This window comes from Prinia subflava, chromosome 21 (assembly GCF_021018805.1).
Source record: "Prinia subflava isolate CZ2003 ecotype Zambia chromosome 21, Cam_Psub_1.2, whole genome shotgun sequence".
NCBI lineage: Eukaryota > Metazoa > Chordata > Aves > Passeriformes > Cisticolidae > Prinia > Prinia subflava.
In genome coordinates this window covers 765138-783678 of record NC_086267.1, presented here as the reverse complement: position 1 = coordinate 783678, position 18541 = coordinate 765138, and the positions used below count along the sequence as shown (strand labels likewise).

The 18541-nt window shown below is 59.0% G+C and overlaps 2 protein-coding genes across 2 annotated transcripts; one reads left to right on the top strand and one right to left on the bottom strand.

Annotated features, from left to right (window-relative positions):
• Nucleotides 1–587: 587 nt before the first annotated feature.
• EPHA2 (EPH receptor A2) lies at nucleotides 588–11853 on the top strand. The gene is given in 19 exon segments (XM_063417402.1): nucleotides 588–629; nucleotides 632–685; nucleotides 688–778; nucleotides 3505–3572; nucleotides 4054–4717; nucleotides 5395–5550; nucleotides 5639–5971; nucleotides 6148–6272; nucleotides 6574–6733; nucleotides 6846–6945; nucleotides 7048–7103; nucleotides 7182–7307; nucleotides 7391–7573; nucleotides 8152–8213; nucleotides 8328–8537; nucleotides 8879–9028; nucleotides 9253–9446; nucleotides 10498–10653; nucleotides 11212–11853. Coding segments are annotated over 19 exon segments (3021 nt in total). The 5' UTR covers nucleotides 588–602; the 3' UTR covers nucleotides 11318–11853.
• Nucleotides 11854–13440: 1587 nt separating this feature from the next.
• CLCNKA (chloride voltage-gated channel Ka) lies at nucleotides 13441–18509 on the bottom strand. Its single transcript, XM_063417406.1, has 19 exons — nucleotides 18243–18509; nucleotides 18036–18164; nucleotides 17800–17928; nucleotides 17563–17702; nucleotides 17395–17472; nucleotides 17225–17303; nucleotides 17029–17154; nucleotides 16832–16916; nucleotides 16651–16752; nucleotides 16056–16140; nucleotides 15811–15972; nucleotides 15653–15722; nucleotides 15322–15432; nucleotides 15024–15237; nucleotides 14810–14943; nucleotides 14111–14202; nucleotides 13950–14033; nucleotides 13756–13842; nucleotides 13441–13611 (listed from the first exon to the last, which is right to left on the bottom strand). The coding sequence occupies exons 1-19, from the start codon at nucleotides 18364–18366 to the stop codon at nucleotides 13573–13575; spliced, it is 2070 nt and encodes a 689-aa protein (XP_063273476.1). The 5' UTR covers nucleotides 18367–18509; the 3' UTR covers nucleotides 13441–13572.
• Between the last annotated feature and the right edge of the window lie 32 nt (nucleotides 18510–18541).

Genomic DNA, 18541 nt, shown 5'->3' with positions numbered 1-18541 from the left:
AAGGCTGCTGCGAGATTTGAGGTGCTGGAATTGATGGGATTAGGGCACTATGGGATTTGGGGGTCCAACGATGATCCAGAGTTTGAGGTGCTGTGGGATTTGAGGTGCCGTGGATGATGCGATTTGGGGTGCTGTGAGATTTGGGGTGCTGTGGAATCCTGAGGACGGTGGTGCTGAGGGTTTGGGGCGCTGGGGCCCGAGGGGGCCGGGCAGCCCCCCCCAAACCGGTCGCCCCCAAACCCCAGTATCGAACTGGTGGGCGGGGGGCGTGGCCGGTAGTAACCGGGTGGCCCCGCCCCCTTCAGCCATTGGCTGCCGCCCCCCCTCTCTTCCCACGCCAATTCATGAATGAAAACGGAGGGGGCGGGAGGGGGGCGCGTTCACCCCTTCGGGGCCGAGCTCAGGGGGTCCCCGCGGGGCTGCGGGACCCCCGGGCCCCCTCCAGGGCCGTGCCCCACCTTGACGGGGCTCCCACACTCCCCTCCCCTCCACCCGCCCGCGTCCCACCCTCGGGCGCGCGCCCTCCCAGTGCCGTACTGGTGCGTACTGGGAGCGGCCCCTGCGCCTTTAAGAGCGGGCGTGGCCGGTGACGTCAGTGGGGCATGAATGAACAGGAGCGGGCGCGCGGCCCCGCGCCCCACACCCCCCGCACTCCCCGCGGGGCCGCCGCTCGTGGGGCGCGCCCGGGACCCCCAAAACCGCCCCGCCATGGCGGGCACCCCCCCGGCCCTCACCCTCCTCCTCCTCACCGCCCTCAGCCCTCTGGCCGCCGAGGAAGGTGAGTCCCCCACTTTTTCTGAGGGGTGGGGAGCACCCCGAAACTCCTTTATGGTGGGCACCCCCAAGGGTGGGGTGGTTTTGGGGTAAATTTGGGTGGGTTGGGGGGAGCTGAGGAGTTGGGGAGCGCTCCGAGGGTAAAGGGTGATGGGAGCTCCCCCTTCCCCCCACACACTTCGGGGTGCGGTGGGGAGTCCGCAGGTGCTGGAGTGCGTTTTGGGGGGGAAAGGTTAAAATTAGGGCAAAAGTTGAAATGAGGATTGCGAAGTTTAAATTAAAAGGAGAAAAGTTAAATGAAGGGTCAAAAGTTAAGGGGGAGCGAATTAAAAAGGTGGGGGGGGTTAAAAATACAAGGGAAGGGAGCTAAAATAAGAGGAGAACTGAAATACAGGAGAAAAATATTTAAATGGGGAGAAAAAATGCTAAAATAGAGGAAAAACGAGAGTTTGGGGCAAGTTTTCCCATGCCGAGCGTCCGGCTGACATGCCAGGGCCGGATCCTGCTGGGAGCCCCCAAAAGGGGCTGGCAGACGGGTGAGGGTGAGGGGATTAAAAAATAAACCCCCCAAAAAGGAGAAAATCACCTTAAAATGGAGCGTTTTCCATGGGTGGTGCAGGGCCGGGTAGGATCCGGCCGGAGAGCTGGAAAACAATGTCAGGAAAATCCCAAAAAATTGCTGGGAAAAAACAAGCAGCGTCTCGGCCTCCATCTCTCAACCCTTCCCCCAGTGGTTTTGGGGCTTATTTTGGGAGGGTTGAGGAAAAAAAAAAAAGGGGGGGGGGGAGAAAATCTTTTTTTTTGTGTATACATTGAATTTTTTTAAGATTAGATTTCAATAAACTCTGTCTGATTGCTTTAATCCGTCATTTTCGAGGGTAAGGTGGAAGAATCCAACCCCAAATGCAAATAAATCAGAGGCTGGGATGGAAAATACGCCCTAAGAACTAGAAATGGGGTAAAAAACCCCAAAATGAAGAGTTTTGGAAGTGCTAGGTGGACAGCAGAGGGGGGTCACCCCGTGGCAGCTGTGGGATTTGGGGTGTGTTCCCAAAGTGCTGTTTCCCAGGAGGGAATGTTGGGGTTTGGGGTTTTAAAGGTGCGTGGGGGGAAAGGGAAAGTGGTGGTAGAGAGGTGGGATTTGGGGATTTAGTGGGGATTGGTTTCCCCCGGTGAGATCCAGTGGGGTTTGGGGTGAGCTGAGGTGGGGAGGCAGCTAAAGAGGAGCGAATGGAGTGCGAGTGGGACTGGGATGGGATCCGTTGTGGGACTATGATTGGGGTTCAGACGGAGACTGAGGAGGGGATGAGGTTGGGATGAGGACGGGGAGGGAATGGGATTCATTTTGGGATTGGGATTCTGATGAAGGTTGAGATGGGGATGGGATCGGGATGGGGACACTTTGAGAATGGGTTGGGATTCGGATTCGGTCCCGCAGATTGGGATGGGGACGGGGTTAGGGCAGGGCATGGATGTAGCCGGGAATGGGACGGGGATGCCGCTCCGGAGCGCGGGGGTGGCGCTGGGGGTGGTGATGGGCTTGGTGGCGACACTGACGGTGGCACTGGAGGTGGTGGCGGCCGGGGCCGGGTGACGAAGGCGACGGAGAATTTGCTGATGGTGATGGTGGTGGCGGTGGGTACAGGTGACTCTCGGGAGGGGGCTGCGCCCCTGGAGCAGTCGCAGCCCCGGGGGCATCCGCAGGGAACCCCCCGCCCGCTCCGGCTCCCGCCGCTTTCCGCTCTCCGGAGGCTCGCGGGGGGGATTTCCAGCCTCAGGAAAACCGGGATATCCGCCCCGGCATCCTTCCTGACCCCGGGCACGGCGCGGGGGGGGCGGTGCAGCCACCCGGGTCCCCCCAGGCAGGTTTTGGGGGCCCCCCCAGACTTGACCCTCCCGGGACCCGCCACGAGCTCGTCCGTGCTCAGCCGTGGGAGCTGGGGGGGCCCATCGGGCCCGAGATTGCCCCGTCCCGCCGGACCCATCTCGCGCTGAACCCGGGCGTCCGGGCACATTCCTGGGGGCTGATTCACCGGGGGGCCCCGCTCCCTCCCCGGCCTCCTCTTCCTCCTCTTCCTCTCCCGGCGCTGGATCCGGCCACCGCCCTCGGCGTGCCAGGGCAGGTCCCGCCGGGCCCCGCGGCTTCCCCGCCTCTGGAGGCGGCCCCGGGGGACTTCTGCCAGCGGAATCTGCCGGGAATGGGGGGAACCCTGGGTCCAGGGGACATCTCTGGGGCTGGGACTGTCTGGAGGTCCTGGGGACATCCTTGGCTCTTGAGGATGTCTGTGGGAATGGGGTGGATCCGAGGGTCCTGGGGGTATCTGGGGGTCTTGAGGACATCCATGGAACCTCCTGGCGTCTGTGGGTTCCAGAGTTGTCTGTGGGTGCCCAGGACATCCAGGGATCCTGGTGGGATATCTGTGGGTCCCAGGGATGGACACACAGGTCCCAGGGGTATCTGTGGGTCCTCGTGGCATCCATGGGTCCCAGGGATATCTGTGGGTGCCCAGGATATTAATGAATGCTGGGGACATCTGTGGATCCCAGGAGTGTTTGCACATCCTGGGGACTCCCATGGGGTTGTCTGTGGGTCCTGGGGGACATCCATGTGTCCTAGGGGACAGAAATCCAAGGGCCAAAGGCTGCTTTGGTGACACCTGCAGGTCCTGGGGCTGTCCATGGGTCCTGGTGGCATCTCCTGACGTCCCTGTCCTCTCTCTTCTCCCACAGTGGTGCTGCTGGACTTTGCCAAGGCACACGGGGAGCTGGGCTGGCTCACTCATCCCTACGGAAAAGGGGTGAGCACCCACGGACCGGGCATCCAGCCCCGCTGGCCATCACTGGGATGGGAATGGGAACAGCCAAGGGGGAGTTCCACAGGGATGGGGACAAGGACACCTTTGGGGACCTGCACAGGAATGGGGATGAGGACATCCATGGGGGTGTTGAATGGGGACCTCCATGGGAACAGAGACATCCGTGGGGATGGCCTGGGGGCATCCGTGTGAATGGGGACAGGGACACCCGTGGGGACAGAGCATCCATAGGGAGGGACCTCCACAGGAACCTGCCACAGGTGGGAGCACCTCCATGGCCATGGGGACAGGGACACCCATGGGGTTGGAGACCTCCACTGCAATTGGGCTGGGGCCCTCCTTGGGACCAGGAGCACCCATGGGGATGGGGACGGGGGGAAAGAGATGAGGACAAGCCCATCCCTGGGGACAGGGGCCATTTCTCAGTTCCCCTCCATAGCCCCGTTTCTGTCTCTGGGTACAGTGGGACCAGCTGCAGAACGTCTTCAACGACTCTCTGATCTACATCTACTCCGTGTGCAACGTCCTGGAGGGTGAGCAGGAGAACTGGCTCCGCACCAACTGGATCTACCGCGGCGTGGCCCAGCGCATCTTCATCGAGCTGCAGTTCACCGTGCGCGACTGCAACAGCTTCCCCACGGCCGGCGGCGGCTCCTGCAAGGAGACCTTCAACCTCTACTACGCCGAGTCCGACGTGGATTATGGCACCAACTTCCAGAAGCGGCAGTTCAGGAAGATCGACACCATCGCTCCGGACGAGATCACCGTCCAGGAGGATTTCACCGCCCGCAACGTGAAGCTCAACGTGGAGGTGCGGTCGGTGGGGCCGCTCCGCAGGAAGGGCTTTTACCTGGCCTTCCAGGACCTGGGCGCCTGCGTGGCGCTGCTCTCCGTGCGCGTCTACTACAAGCGCTGCCCGGCCGTGGTGCGGGGCATGGCGCGGTTCCCAGAGACCGTGGCCGGGCCGGACTCGCAGACCCTGGCCGAGGTGCGGGGCTCGTGCGTGGCCGAGGCGGTGGCCGAGCAGGCGCCGGTGCTGCACTGCAACGCCAACGGCGAGTGGCTGGTGCCCATCGGGGAGTGCCTGTGCCGGGCCGGCTTCCAGAGCCTGGGAGACGCCTGCCAAGGTACGGACTGGGGCAAACGGAGTGGGAAAGGGGTGTCTGAGGATGGGCCAGCTTGGTGCGTGCCTGGGGCAGGGTGGGAGAGAAGAGCGGGGGGTTGGCCCCAAAATTCCCAATCCTGGATCCTCAGCCTTGAGTGCAGTGAGTGTGGAAGGGCTCAGCTGGGAGAAGGGTGGGCAATGACTGCAAAAATGAGGTGAAATGCTCAAAAAAACCCCAATTTGAAGTTGGAGAAATGAGGTTTTGGCTCCAAAATTCCCAGCCCTGGATCCTTATCTTTCATCATCACCAGTGTAGTGAGTGTGGGAGAGTTCAGACAGGTTATGGGTGGGCTGGGGGCATCCCAATAAAGTAGCAGCTGGAAAATAAGATTAAATACCATAAAATTCCCCATTTAAGTTGGAGAAATGAGATGTTGGACCAAAAATTCCCTATACTGGATCATTCCCCTGCAGCATCACTCACACAGTGAATGCAGCAGGGCTCAGCCAGAAGGGGGATGGTTTAGGGGGGGTCCCCAATAATAAAGAAGCTACAAAATGAGTTAAACTAATTCCCCTCCCCTAAACTCCTCTCTGGATGCTTGGGGGGTGCTCCCCCCCACCCACCAAATGCTGATCCTGTGGATGGGGAACAGGATTTGGGATCTCACTGGTGTCACTTTGTGTGTCCCCCCCCAGCTTGTCCCCCCGGCACCTTCAAGGCCGCGGTGTCCTCGGGGGGCTGCCAGCCCTGTCCCCCCCACACCCTGCCCGCCCCGGCCGCTGCTGCAGCCTGCCCGTGTGAGGATGGATATTTCCGGGCCCCTGAGGATGCTCCGGAGCATCCCTGCACCCGTAAGTCACCTCCGGAGGGGGGACACTGCGGTGTCACCTCACTGAGGTGACACGGCACTGCCCTGACCCCACCCCATGTTCTCCGCAGGTCCCCCCTCGCCCCCACAGGCTGTCACAGCCCTGGGGTTGGGGGCCGCGGTGCAGCTGCGCTGGGCCCCCCCCGCCGACCCCGGCGGCCGCCAGGACGTCACCTACAGCGTCACCTGCGAGCAGTGCTGGCCCGAGAGCGGCGAGTGCCGGCCCTGCGACGGCGGGGTCCGGTTCTCACAGCCCCCCCAGGGGCTCACGGGGACAGAGGTCACTGTCACCGACCTGGAGCCGCACGTCAACTACACCTTCACTGTGGAGGCCCGGAACGGGGTGTCCCTCTACAGCCACCAGCACAGCGTGGCCAGCGCCACCATCAGCGTCAACCAGACGGGTGAGGGGACACCGGCAGCTGCCACACCTTCCCTCCATGGTGGGGACACAACTGTGGTGTCCCTGCCCCCCATGGGAACACCTCGGTGATGTTCCCATCCCCTGTGGGGACACCTCCTTGATGTCCCTGACCTCTTGGGGACACCTCAGTGATGTCTCGATGTGTCTCCATGGCAGAGCCCCCCCGGGTGACATCGGTGAGCCTGGATGGACGGACGGCCACCAGCCTGGTCCTGTCCTGGACGGTGCCACTGCGGCAGCAGAGTCGGGTCTGGAAGTACGAGGTCACCTACAGCAAGAAGGTGACGCAGCCTGACACCCCCAAACTCACCCCTCCTTCTGTGTCACCCCCATCCTTGCCCTCAACTGTGTCACCTCTATCGATGAAATCTCCATCCACATCTCCATCCACGTCATCCCTCCATCCTTGCCCTGATCCACATCAGCCCTCCATACTTGTCCCCATCCCTGTCACCTCCCCATCTGTAACCTCCACTCCTGCCCCATCTCTGTCACCTCCCCCTCCGTGTCACCTCCATCTTTGCCCCACCCGTGCCACCCCTCCCTGTGTGTCACTCCAATGTCACCTTGCCGTGTCCCCAGGTGGACGAGAACAGCTACTCGGTGCTGCGCTGCGAGGGCACCTCTGTCACCCTGCCCAAGCTGTCCCCAGCCACCGCCTACGTGGTTCGGGTCCAGGCTCTCACCGCTGACGGCCACGGGGCCTTCAGCCCCCAGCACGAGTTCGAGACCCTGCCCGAGGGTGAGGAGGGGCTGGGGGGTGTCAGGAGTGCAGGGTGGGGGCTCCAGGGGGTGTCGGGAATGCAGAGTGGGGGCTCCAGGGGGTGCAGGGCTCACCTGGATGGTCCCCACAGGTTCTGAGGCCATGGCATCAGCTGCCGTCATCACCGGCAGCGTCGCTGGCATCGTCTTTGTTGTCCTGCTCTTGGCCGCTCTCCTCTACATCCTCCGGCGGTAAGAGGACAAGCCCCCCCAAGAAACCCCAAAATGTTGTTGTCCCACCACCAAATATGGGCAAGGGATGATCTTTTGGGACAAAATGCTGCTTTTCTGCAGGAGGAGGAGGTCACGGCCACGCCAATCCGCCGAGGACGTCTACTTCTCCAAGTCAGGTGAGCCATGGGACAGTGGGGACAGTGGGAATGGGCGGGGAGTGACAGCGGTGCTGACCCCCTCCTTGACATCCCCAGACCAGCTGAAGCCTCTCAAGACCTACGTTGACCCCCACACCTACGAAGACCCCAACCAAGCCATGCTCAAGTTCACCACTGAGATCCCTCCATCCTTCATCACCCGCCAGAAGGTCATCGGCGCCGGTGCGTGGCTTTGTCCCCCCAGAAACACCCCAAAATTGGGATGGGGCAGGGGAGCTAAGGGTGCCCCACGTCTTTTGGAGCAGGTGAATTTGGGGAGGTGTACAAGGGCACCCTGAAGCGTGGCAGGAAGGAGGTGCCGGTGGCCATCAAGACGTTGAAGGTGGGGTACACGGAGAAGCAGCGCGTGGACTTCCTGAGCGAGGCCACCATCATGGGACAGTTCTGCCACCACAACATCATCCGCCTCGAGGGCGTCGTCTCCAAGTGTGAGTGGCCACTATGTCCTGTGTCCCCCCCAAAACACCCCATTTTCCCAGCAAAACACCCCCAAAAAAGCGATATTAAAAAAGGGTCTTTTGACAACAGCACAAAGGGGAATTTGGAGGACTTGGGTCTTTTTGGGGGATGAGATTGGGGATTTTTGGGGGGAGGGAATTCAGGTTTGTTTGGGAGGTTTTATGGGGAGCTCAGAGGATTTTTGGGGGAGTTACTTTGGGGTTTTGGCTGTTGAGGTTTATTGTGGTCTGTAAGGGGGTTGAAACTTTTTTGTTGCTTTGGGAATGTTTACCAGAGGTGATTTTTTGGGGAGCTGGGGGTCTGGGGTTTTGGGGGAGAATTGGGAGGGTTTGGGTTTTGGGGGGTGATTGGGATTTTTTGTTGATTTGAGGGGTTGGGGTTGTTTTGGAGAGTTGGTTTTTTGAGGGGCATTAGGCATTACGGGGTTTAAGGATTTTGGGAGGGTTTGTGGGAGGTTTAGAGATTTTAGGAGGGCAGAGTTTTTGGGGGGACTTGGGGGGATATTTTGGGAGGTTCTTACCTATTTGGGGGTCTTTCTCTTGTACAGGCAAGCCCTTCATGATCATCACGGAGTACATGGAGAACGGGGCACTGGATAAATTCCTGCGGGTAGGTGACACGTGGTGGCAACGACCACGGGGTTCTGGAATTTGCAACACCCACCTCTTATCCAGGAGATAGGATAACAGGTGGATCCCAGGTTGGATTTTCCCCTTTTTCCAGGAAAAAGAGGGCGAATTTGGCGTCATCCAACTGGTGGGGATGTTGAGGGGCATCGCCGCTGGCATGAAGTACTTGGCCAACATGAATTACGTCCATCGGGACCTGGCCGCCAGGAACATCCTGGTGAACAGCAACCTGGTGTGCAAAGTGTCCGATTTTGGGCTCTCGAGGGTGCTGGAAGATGACCCTGAAGCCACCTACACCACCAGCGTGAGTGTCCCTGTGGCAGGGCAGTGGTCAGGGAGGGGTGGCCAGTTGGCCATGGAAGGGTGGCTGGCCAAGGTGAGGGGGTGGTTGGTCATGTTGGAATGGTCATCCAAGGTGGGTGTTTGTCCATCACGGTGGCTGTGTTGGGGTGGTTGTCCAAGGTGGGTGTTTGTCCATCACGGTGGCTGTGTTGGGGTGGTTGTCCAAGGTGGGTGTTTGTCCATCACAGTGGCCATGGTGGTTGTCCAAGGTGGGGGATTGTCCATCACGGTGGCCCTGTTGGGGTGGTTGAACAAGGTGAGGGGGCGTTTGGCGGTGCAGGGTTGACCCCACTGTTGCTGTAGGGTGGGAAGATCCCGATCCGTTGGACAGCACCTGAAGCCATCTCCTACCGCAAGTTCACCTCTGCCAGCGACGTCTGGAGCTACGGCATCGTCATGTGGGAGGTGATGTCCTACGGCGAGCGGCCCTACTGGGAGCTCTCCAACCACGAGGTGAGTGCCCACCCTCCACCATCACCAGCGTTTGGGACACATTCAAGGCCAGGTGGGACAAGGCTGGGATCATCCTGGGATGGTGGAAGATGTCCCCATCCAGGGTAGGAGCTGGAATGAGAAGAGCTTTAAGGTCCTTCCAACCCAAACCACTCTAGGACTCTGTGAATGAACACCTTTTCTGGGGGGACCATCCCTGACCCTCCTCCTCCTCCTCGCTGTAGGTGATGAAGGCCATCAATGAGGGCTTCCGCCTCCCAGCACCGCTGGACTGTCCCTCAGCCATCTACCAGCTGATGATGCAGTGCTGGCAGCAGGAGCGCTGCCGGCGACCCAAGTTCGCCGACATCGTCAGCATCCTCGACAAACTGGTCCGCGCCCCCGAGTCCCTCAAGGCACTGGCAGACTTCGACCCCCGGTGAGTGTGGGGAAGGCCAGGATGGGGTGGGGGCAAGAAGAGGAACTGCCCAGAGCAGCTGTGGCTGCCCCTGGATCCCTGGCAGTGTCCAAGACCAGGCTGGACAGGGCTTGGAGCAACCTGGGATAGTGGAAGGTGTTCCTGCCCATGGCAGGGCTGGGATGGGATGAGCTTCGAGGTCCCTCACAACCAAACCAGTCTGGGATTATCTGATTTTTGCACATCTTTACATCTTCTATAGTTTTTACATCATTTTGTTTTCATCTTTGCATTTTGTGCATCATTTTTGCACACTCATGGTGCCGTTTTTGGTTGGCTTTTGCATCTCTGTATGCTCACATTGCTTTTGGCATCTCCATTTCTGCATAATCTTTTGGTATTTCCCCATTTTCATATTTCCACTTTTTACATTGTTTCATTTGCTGCATTTCATCATCTCATTTTTGCATTTATTTTTCAGCATCTTTCCATTCCTGCATTGTTTTCCCATCCTTTCATTTTCACATAATTTTTTGCATCCTTCCATTTCTGCATCATTTTAACCTTCCACTTTAACACCATTTTTTGCATCATTTCATTTCTGTGCTATTTTTGCACCCTTCCATTTTTTGCATAATTTTTTTCACCTTTCTGTTTCTGCAGAATTTCTCATCTTTTCGTTTTCACGTTATTTTTTGCATCTTTTCAACACTGTGTTATTTTTCTGTCCTTCCATTTTCACATCACTATTTGCCACCCTTTTATTCCTGCACCATTTTCGCACCTTTCCATTCCTGCATCATTTTTTGCATTATTTCATTTCTGCAATACTTTTGTGTCCTCGCCTTTCTGCATTGTTTTTTGCAGCCTCCCATTTTCAATTATTTTGCGCCTTCCCATTTTCACATTATTTTTTACATCCCTCCATTCCTGCACCATTTTTTTTGCATAATTTCCTTTCTGCACCATTTTTACACCCTTCTGCTTTCACATCATTTTTCCAGCCCTGCATTTCGGCGCCACGTTTTTTGCATTTTTCTATTTTTGCATCATTTTTCTGTCCGTCCCGCAGGGTGTCCATCCGGCTGCCCAGCACCAGCGGCTCTGAGGGCGTCCCGTTCCGCTCGGTCCCGGAGTGGCTGGAGTCCATCCGCATGCCCCAGTACACCGAGACCTTCATGGCCTCGGGCTACAGCACCATCGAGAAGGTCCTGCAGATGACCAGCGAGTGAGTCCCTGTCCCTGTGCTGTCCCCTTGGTGTCCCTGCACCACGCCCCTGCTGTCCCTAGGATGTGTCCCCACACTGTCCCCACTCCCTCCCCTCCAACTCCCGTGGGACAGGGATCTGCTGGGAACGGAAACCATTTCCGTGGCCTTGGTGGCCTGAGGGATGGGATAAAATTAGATGTTCCTTGGCCAGAGAGGCCAGGATGAGCTCTGTCCATCTGTCTGTCCCTTGGGATGGGCTGTGTCCATCCATTCCTTGGGATGAGTCATGTCAGTCTGTCCATCCCTCGGGATGAGCCATGTCGATCTATCCATCCCTCGGGATGAGCCATGTCCATCCGTCCACCCCTCGGGATGAGCCATGTCCATCTGTCCACCCCTCGGGATGAGCCGTGTCCATCCATCCACCCCTCGGGATGAGCCGTGTCCTCCCACCCTGAGGACGCTGCTCCAGGGCCCCCCCAGACCCGGGTTGTGGCCGTGGCTGGCTCCAGCCCCCCCCAGCCCCACTCCCGGCTGGCGGCTCCAATCCTGATTCCCGTTTTCCCGTTTTCCCAGGGACATCAAGCGGATCGGGGTGCGGCTGCCGGGCCACCAGAAGCGCATCGCCTACAGCCTGCTGGGGCTGCAGGAGCAGGCAGCAGCTGGGGGGGCCCCAGGCTGACCCCAAACCCCCCCAGACACCACATGAAGACCCCCCCTCCTCCCCGAGGGGTTTATTTATTATTTCTGTAATTATTAAGGGTTTTTTTATAGTGTTATTGATATTGTCCCCACACCTGGGGATGAAACGGGTGCTGCCCCTTCCCTTCTCCCTAAAAAATGGAATTTCAAGCTTGTTTAGAGCTGGGGGAGGCATTTTTCTTATTATTTTCCCCCCCACATTTCAAGAAAAAAAGGGCTCAGTCCCAAAACTGATTTATTTTTGCTTTTTTTCTCCCTATTTATTCCTATCCCACCGGGTTTTTGGGTGGTTTTTTTCCCCTTCAGTGCTGATCTGCCAGTGTTGCCTTGTATTTTTTAACCTAACTTATTCTATTTTTGTATATTTATTGCAAGGAATTAAAGGTCGTGTCAGGTTTGGGAGAGAAAAAAGGGGGGAAATTTTAAAAAAACCTCAGATGCTTTTTCTCCCCCTTTTTTCATGAATTTATGGGGATTTTTATGGGGTTTTGAATAAAAATATGTGCTTTTCTAGAATACTGTGTTTTCCCAGTGGTTCACAGAGACTGAGGGAATTTGGGGAGCAAAAAGAGGAGGTTTTCCCCTAGATTTTAGGGGTTTAAAGGGCGTTTTTAAGGGAATTGAAAGGATTTCAAGAGGGCTTTTAAGGGTTTTTAAGAGGTTTTAAGGATTTTTAAGTGTTGGAGGGGCATTAAGTGGAAGTTAAGGAGGTCTAAAGTTTGGGGGGGGTTAGGCATTTTAAGGTTTTTTAAGGCATTGTCAGAGTTTGTAAGGGGGGTTGGGGCTTTAAAGTTATTTTTATGGGGCCTTAATGTTTTAAAGGGTTTATTTAGGGATTTTTGGTGGGGGTGAAGGAAGTTTTAAAAGTGGGGGGGTTAAGGGGGTTTAAATGGGGGTTTAAATGGGTCAAAGAGGGGTTTTTAAGGGGTTTACAGTTTTTAGGGGTTATCAGGGATTTTAAGGGGTTTCGCACGGTTCCAGGAGCGTTTCCCATCCGGGGCCTCTTTCCCCAGCAAAACCCGGGAGGAATTTGGCCTTTCCATCCCCCGCGCCGCTCCCCTGAAGCCAAAGCCCGGCCGCGCCGGCTGCCCGGAGCCTGCAAATGACTGGGTACAAAAACGCCGGAAAAGGGGCTTTGACATTTTTTTCTGCCTCAAACCATAATAAGGGACGGGTGGGAGGTGAGGGCGGCCCAGGATGTTGCGTTGCTGCGAAAGCCGCGGGTTTGGGGGGGTCTCACCCCACCTGGGGGCATTTTGGCCTGCGGCTGTCACGAGTTTGTCGGTCTCAGCCTCGATGGGGGCTCAAAGAGCAGCGGCGCCCGGGAGGGGCCGGATCGGGGGGAACACCCCGGGCTGGGGCTCCTGGCAGCCCCTCACCCCCTGTGTGCCCGGGGCAGCGCCGGGCACGGAACTCGCGGGGCTGGGGAAGCCATGGGGAAACTGAGGCACGGGGACTGCGGGGCTTTTGGGGAGACGGGCAGGGCTGGTGGTGCCGCCCGTGGGTGCTGCCCCGCTGACCGCCCACCCCCCTAAGTGATCTGGGGGCTGCGGACCCCTCCCCTCGCTCCCCCCGTGGGTGCCGCAGCCCAGCGCCGCTCCCAGCGCCCAGCCCGGAGCCCAGCCCAGCTCCTGCCCCACTTTCGGGGTGTCTCCCTGGCGCTGACCCCGCTTCACCCGTCCTGCGCCGGGCCCGGGCATGCCCGCCCTGCCCAACCTGCCCCGCCGCGCCCAATTAACCCCCCAGGCTTAATTACGGCTTCATTAGCGCCCGATGCGCCGCCCAAACCCGCTGCGCCCCAGTGCGGGGGTCACCAAAGGCCTGGGGGTCTCGGCCCCCCACCCCCCCCGATTTTGGGGCCACTAAACACCGACCCCCCTTACTGACTGCACTAATAAAAATAAGGGTAATTATGTGCTGATAATTTTAGGAGGGGGGCATAGGGTGGTGTCACAGAGACTGGGGCACGTCAGAGCATGTCCTGGGCAGGTTTGGGGTGATTTGAGCGGTTTTAAGCGTTGTTGTTGGGTTTGGGAGGGGGTGACCCCCCCAAAAAAAAAGAAACCGGTGGGGCTGAAGAAAGAGGAGGAGGAGGGGAGGAAGCACTGATGGGTCGATGTATTTAATGCTCTGCCGGAGAACCGGCACCCCCAGCCCAGACCCCCCACACCACCTGGGGGGTCAGGACTCCCCTCTTTTCATGGGGGAGGGGTCCCCTGTGGTCCCAAAATGTCATCACTTGGGGTTGGCGAGTTCCTCGATTGCTCTCCGCAGCTGGAAGGGGACAGAGGAGGTGGGACAGGGGCTCTCCCCCCACTTTCCCTTGTCCTTTTCCCCTCCTTTCCCCCTTTTTCTTTTCCCTTTTTGCCCCCATTCACCCCCTTTTTCCCCCCATATCCCCCCGTTTTCCCCCCTCACCTCCACCCTGCTCACGGCTCCCACCAGCTCCCCAGAGCAGGTGACAAAGACTCGCTGCAGCTTCAGCAGCTGAAAGAGGTGATAGGCCTGGGAAAGGGACAACAGGGACACGTGGGGACAAAGCCACCCTGGCCATGTCCCCTCAGTGTGACACAGACCTGGGGGTGCTCCCGGGACACGTTTCCCCCCCAAACCTGGTGCAAGGAGGTCCAGGGGGAGAACTGGAGCATGATGGGCTCGATGGTGCAGTCATTCCCGAGTGTCCCCACAGCAGCCAGCTTGAGGAAGTGACATGTTAATTTTGGGGTAGAAAAACAGCTTTTTGGGTGTGGTAGGGTGCCCCCCACCCATTTACCTTCTCCCCTTGGGGGGCCTGGGGATGCTTATGGCTCTGGAGGAATGTGACCAGCTGGGATCTGCTGACGGTGCCCACCAGAATGGGGGACCCTGGAGAGAGGGGATAGGATGGGGACAGTATGGGAGTACCAGGGGGACACCAAGGGACCAGTATGGGAATAGCAGGGGGAGGTACAGGGACACCAAGGGGACATCCCTTAGGATGATGGTATGAGGACAGTGTGGGGACACTATGGGAATATTGAGGGGACACCCTGTAGGGACACCGTGGAGACAGAATGGGAACATCGAGGGGACAGCATGGGGACACCAAAGGGATGGGGACAGCATTGCCACAGTACAGGGACACCATGGGGATGGTATGGGAATACTGAGGGAATGACATGGGGACACCATGGGGACAGTGTGGGAGTACTGAGGTGGCACCATGGCAATACTGAGGGCACATGTGGATACCAATGAGAACAGGACAGCCTGGGAATATCAAACGACACCACAAGAGCAGTGTGGGGACACCGCAGGAGCACCCCACAGGGGCAGCATGGGCATGGTATGAAGACAGCATGGGAATGTCAAGTGGGCACTGGGGGGACACCAGGGGGACAGCATGAGGAGACACAGAAGGGCCACCACAGGGCCAGGGACTCACTGGCCACCCCCTGTGGTGACAGTGAACCCCCCAGGTCCCACATCCCACCTGTGCTCTCCACCACGGGGTACTCGCCATCGGCAGAAGCGTCCAAAGCCATCAACACCTCCTGGAAACCGTCCCCCTTGGCCAAGGCCACCACCTGGCGCTCCATGAACTCCTCCACCACCACCCGGTAGGAGCTGGTGGCACAAACCCCCCCAAGTTTCCATCGTTTCCTGGAGAATGCCCACAGAACGTGGATTTTTGGGGAGGGGCTTACGCGATGTGCCGGCTGCGGATGGGGGGCAGGTAGGGCAGCTTCTTGACGATGATGGTGGCATCGTAGAAGGAGGGTTGGTTCTTCTGGGTGATGGCGTTGGCCACCAGCACGGCCAGCACCATGGGCAGGATGTAGCCCAGGTGCCCGGTGGCCTCGCACACCAGCAGGGCCGTGGACACCGTGTAGGTCACCGAGCCCGAGAACGCGGCTGCGCCTGGCAGCGGGAGCGGGGTCAGGGGATGGGTGTCCCCCTGCCCATGGGTGTCCCCCGGCCCGTGGGGATGTCCCCCAGACTCACCAGCCAGGGCGTAGCCAGCAGGAATAATGGGCCGTGGGGGTCCTTCTGAATGGAGCCCCCGTGGGAAGAGCAGGGCCACCACCTCCCCTGTCAGGCGACCGATGGCTGCTCCTAAAATTAGGAGAGGAGGGAAGGTAGGGAGATCCCAGGAACCACCCCCAAAAATGGTGGAGGTAGAGGTGACCACCTTCCTGCAGCCCTCTCAGAGCTGGATGTACCCCCCTCCAGGGCTGGATACACCCCCAGTATCCCCCCACCAAGGGCTAAATGAACCCCCTGCACCCCTCCCCCGGCCTGGCTGTCCCCCCCGTCCCCCCAGCCCCTGACTCACCATAGACAAAGATGGGCATGAAGTACCCAGCTGGCAGGGGCAGGGTGGTGGCCAGGATCAGCATCCAGAACTGCGGGGGCCAGCAGACACAGGGGGGGTCACCCCATGAGGACATCATGCTGAGGGAGTCCACTCAGAGACTGGGGGGCCATGGTTACCTTCATGAGCAGGAAGAAGGCCAAGGTGCTGTAAATGGTGGCAGAGGGATGGTCCCACTCCTGCCAGAGCCCCCCAGGCATGGCCACCCCCGAGGCGTTGGGGGCCAGCGAGCCCCATGTGCGGTTGTCGAAGAGGGAGATGAGATGTTCCTTCATGGTGAGCTGGGTGGATGGACAAATGGACACCCTGAGTCCCCGCTGGGAGGTTTTGGGGTCCCCAGGGAGCCCCACATGTCCCCACTCACCTTGGAGGCCATGAACTGCCCCAGCCCGGGCGGGAAGGTGATGGAGGCGAGGAGCAGCACCACCAGCACTGTGTACACGGGTTTGCTGCAGGGGGGACACGGGGAGCTGGGCACGTGCAGATGGACAGATGGACAGACGGGGGGAACCCAGAGACACCCGCAGTGGATGGGGTTGGTGGGCAGGGTGCATAGGGAGGCATTGGGCCACCCAGGGTTGGTGGGCGGACATACGGATGCACAGGGTGGACATACGGCCACTCACAGTGAATGGGGTGGGGTGAGCAGCTTGGGGGGGATACAGGGGCACTTGGGGTGCAAGGAGGGGGACACAGAGACACTCGGGGTGCATGGGGTGGATGTGGAGGGCTATGGAGTGGATGCATGGATGGCCAGAGTGCACAGGGTGGACATACGGACACTCAGAGTGGGTGGACAGGGTGCAGTGGGGACACAGGGACACCCAGAGTGCCTCATGGGAGGCACGCAGACACCCAGGGTGTATGGGAAAGACAGAGGGACATGCAGAGCCTGCACAGCGTGGACACACGGACACAGAGGGTGCAGACAGACAGATGGACAGACGCCCAGTACGGACTCGGTGGCCAAGAGCTTGGCCGTCAGCCGGTTCTTCTTGACAGCCACCATCATCCAGCGCTGGCAGAAGAGATAAGCACAGGCCACAATCCCACAGATGATCCTGTGAGGAGAGGGCAGGTAGGGCGCAGGCAGGGCACAGGCAGAGCACAGACAGCACCCTAAAACCAGACCCTCCATACCCCAAAATCAGAAAAAAGAAGGTCTCCAGGAGGTCGAAGTGAAAATCAATCTTGAGGTCACTCTTAAAAAGAGCAGCGATGGTTTCTGGGAGGGGGGGACAGGAATGAGGGTGTGGGTTTGGGGGTGAGCACCCCAAAAATGCCACGGGTGGAGGGTCAAGGGGAAGAGGGGGCAGATCCTGCCCGCCCTGCCTTGCCTTGCTCGCTGTTGAACACAGCCAGGAGCCGAAACATGAAGGCGCCACAGGTGGCAGCAAAGAAGCCGCGCCAGTAATCCCGGACAGCAAAGTGTGGGGACATCACCTCGATGCTGAAAAGCACCCCTGGAAAAACGGGGAAAGGGATCAGGGCGAGGTTTAGGGGTGCCCAGGGTGGGCTTAGGGGGGTCCTCACCGCTGATGGGTGCTCCGAAGACTGTGGCCACCCCGACGGCTTGAGCTGCCACCAGCATCTCGTGCTGCTTGAACTTGTTCTGTAGGGTGGGGGGGTTAGGCACAACCCCAGCTTCTTGGGGATAAAATCAAATCCCTCCATTGTTTTTTTGGGCGGTGGCACCCCCCCACCTCATACTCCCCCGTGATCGTGGTCCTCATCTTCCCCAGATACGCTGCGACCATGGCGGAGAGGTGGACACAGGGACCCTGGGGTGGGACACAGCGCTGAGTGTCCTCCCCAGCCCGGCACCAACTGAAACCGCCGGGGATTTTGGGGCTCAGAAGGGGATCCCTCACCAGTTTCCCGAGGAAAACGGTGCTGCCGCATGCCAGGGTGCAGGTCAGCCCCACCACCTTGGCTCCAAAGTTCTGGATGGCCAGATAGTCCTCCAGCACCACGCCCATCAGGATGGTCTTCAGCTCCGGGATGCCGGAGCCTGGAGACAGAGGGGGGCAGGATCCGAATTTTAGGGGGCTCCCATTACTGAGGGGGCATTTTAGGGAGCCAGGGAGGTCGAGGTGCAGCTGGCTCACCTCCGGAGTACGGGGTGATGCTCTGGGAGAAGCCAGTGGAGAAGGCAGAGAGTGCCATGGGGTACAGGGTCCAAGAGAGGTACTTGAGCACCCCGATGTCCCCGATCTCTCGGTACAGCCACATGTGGGCTGGAGCAGAAGTGTTGGGAGGGGAGATGCACCCCCCGAAAGACCCCCCCATATCCTCGGTGAACCTCCAAACGCCGGTGGAGCCCCCCCGGCCACCCCTCGTTTACCCAAGTGGAGCCTGGAGATAATGATGTCCATGGTGAAGCTGATGGTGGCCATGAGGACCCCCAGGATGAAGAGGAAGTACCAATCCTCCCCGACGCGGAACAGCTGCCGCTTCACCCACTGTAAGCACCCTGCGAGGGGGGAAACAGGGTGCTGACACCCCGAAAACCCCCGCCCCAAGAATCCCCCTTTTTGGGTGGAGGTCTCACCTTGGACCCTTCTCCGAGCGGTGGGGCAGGGTCTCCAGCTGTGCTCCGACACCAGCACCCTCTCCACCTCCTCCTCCTCTTCTTCCTTCTCCCTTCGCAGCCCCCCGGGGACGGGGCGCTCCATCCCGAGGACGTTTTTGGGGACTGCACCCTCTTTTTTTTAGCACCCCCTCACCCGTCCTCCCGCCTCCGCCTCCGCTGCCCGACTGAGTTTGCAAACGAGCTCATTAAAAACGACCTTGACGAATCCGACGGACCCGCTCGGGCCGGAGCGAGCCGGGTTTCCTCCCCCCTCCGCC

Bases quoted from the DNA above. Each gene is read 5' to 3' on its own strand.
- CLCNKA (XM_063417406.1), bottom strand. From the start codon at position 18,366: ATGGAGCGCCCCGTCCCCGGGGGGCTGCGAAGGGAGAAGGAAGAAGAG. The intron at 17,155-17,224 runs GTGAGGACCCCC...CCGTTTTTCCAG, and splicing joins CTTCGGAGCACCCATCAGCG to GGGTGCTTTTCAGCATCGAG. The intron at 15,238-15,321 runs GTGAGTCTGGGG...TCCCGCTGCCAG, and splicing joins TGCTGGCTACGCCCTGGCTG to GCGCAGCCGCGTTCTCGGGC.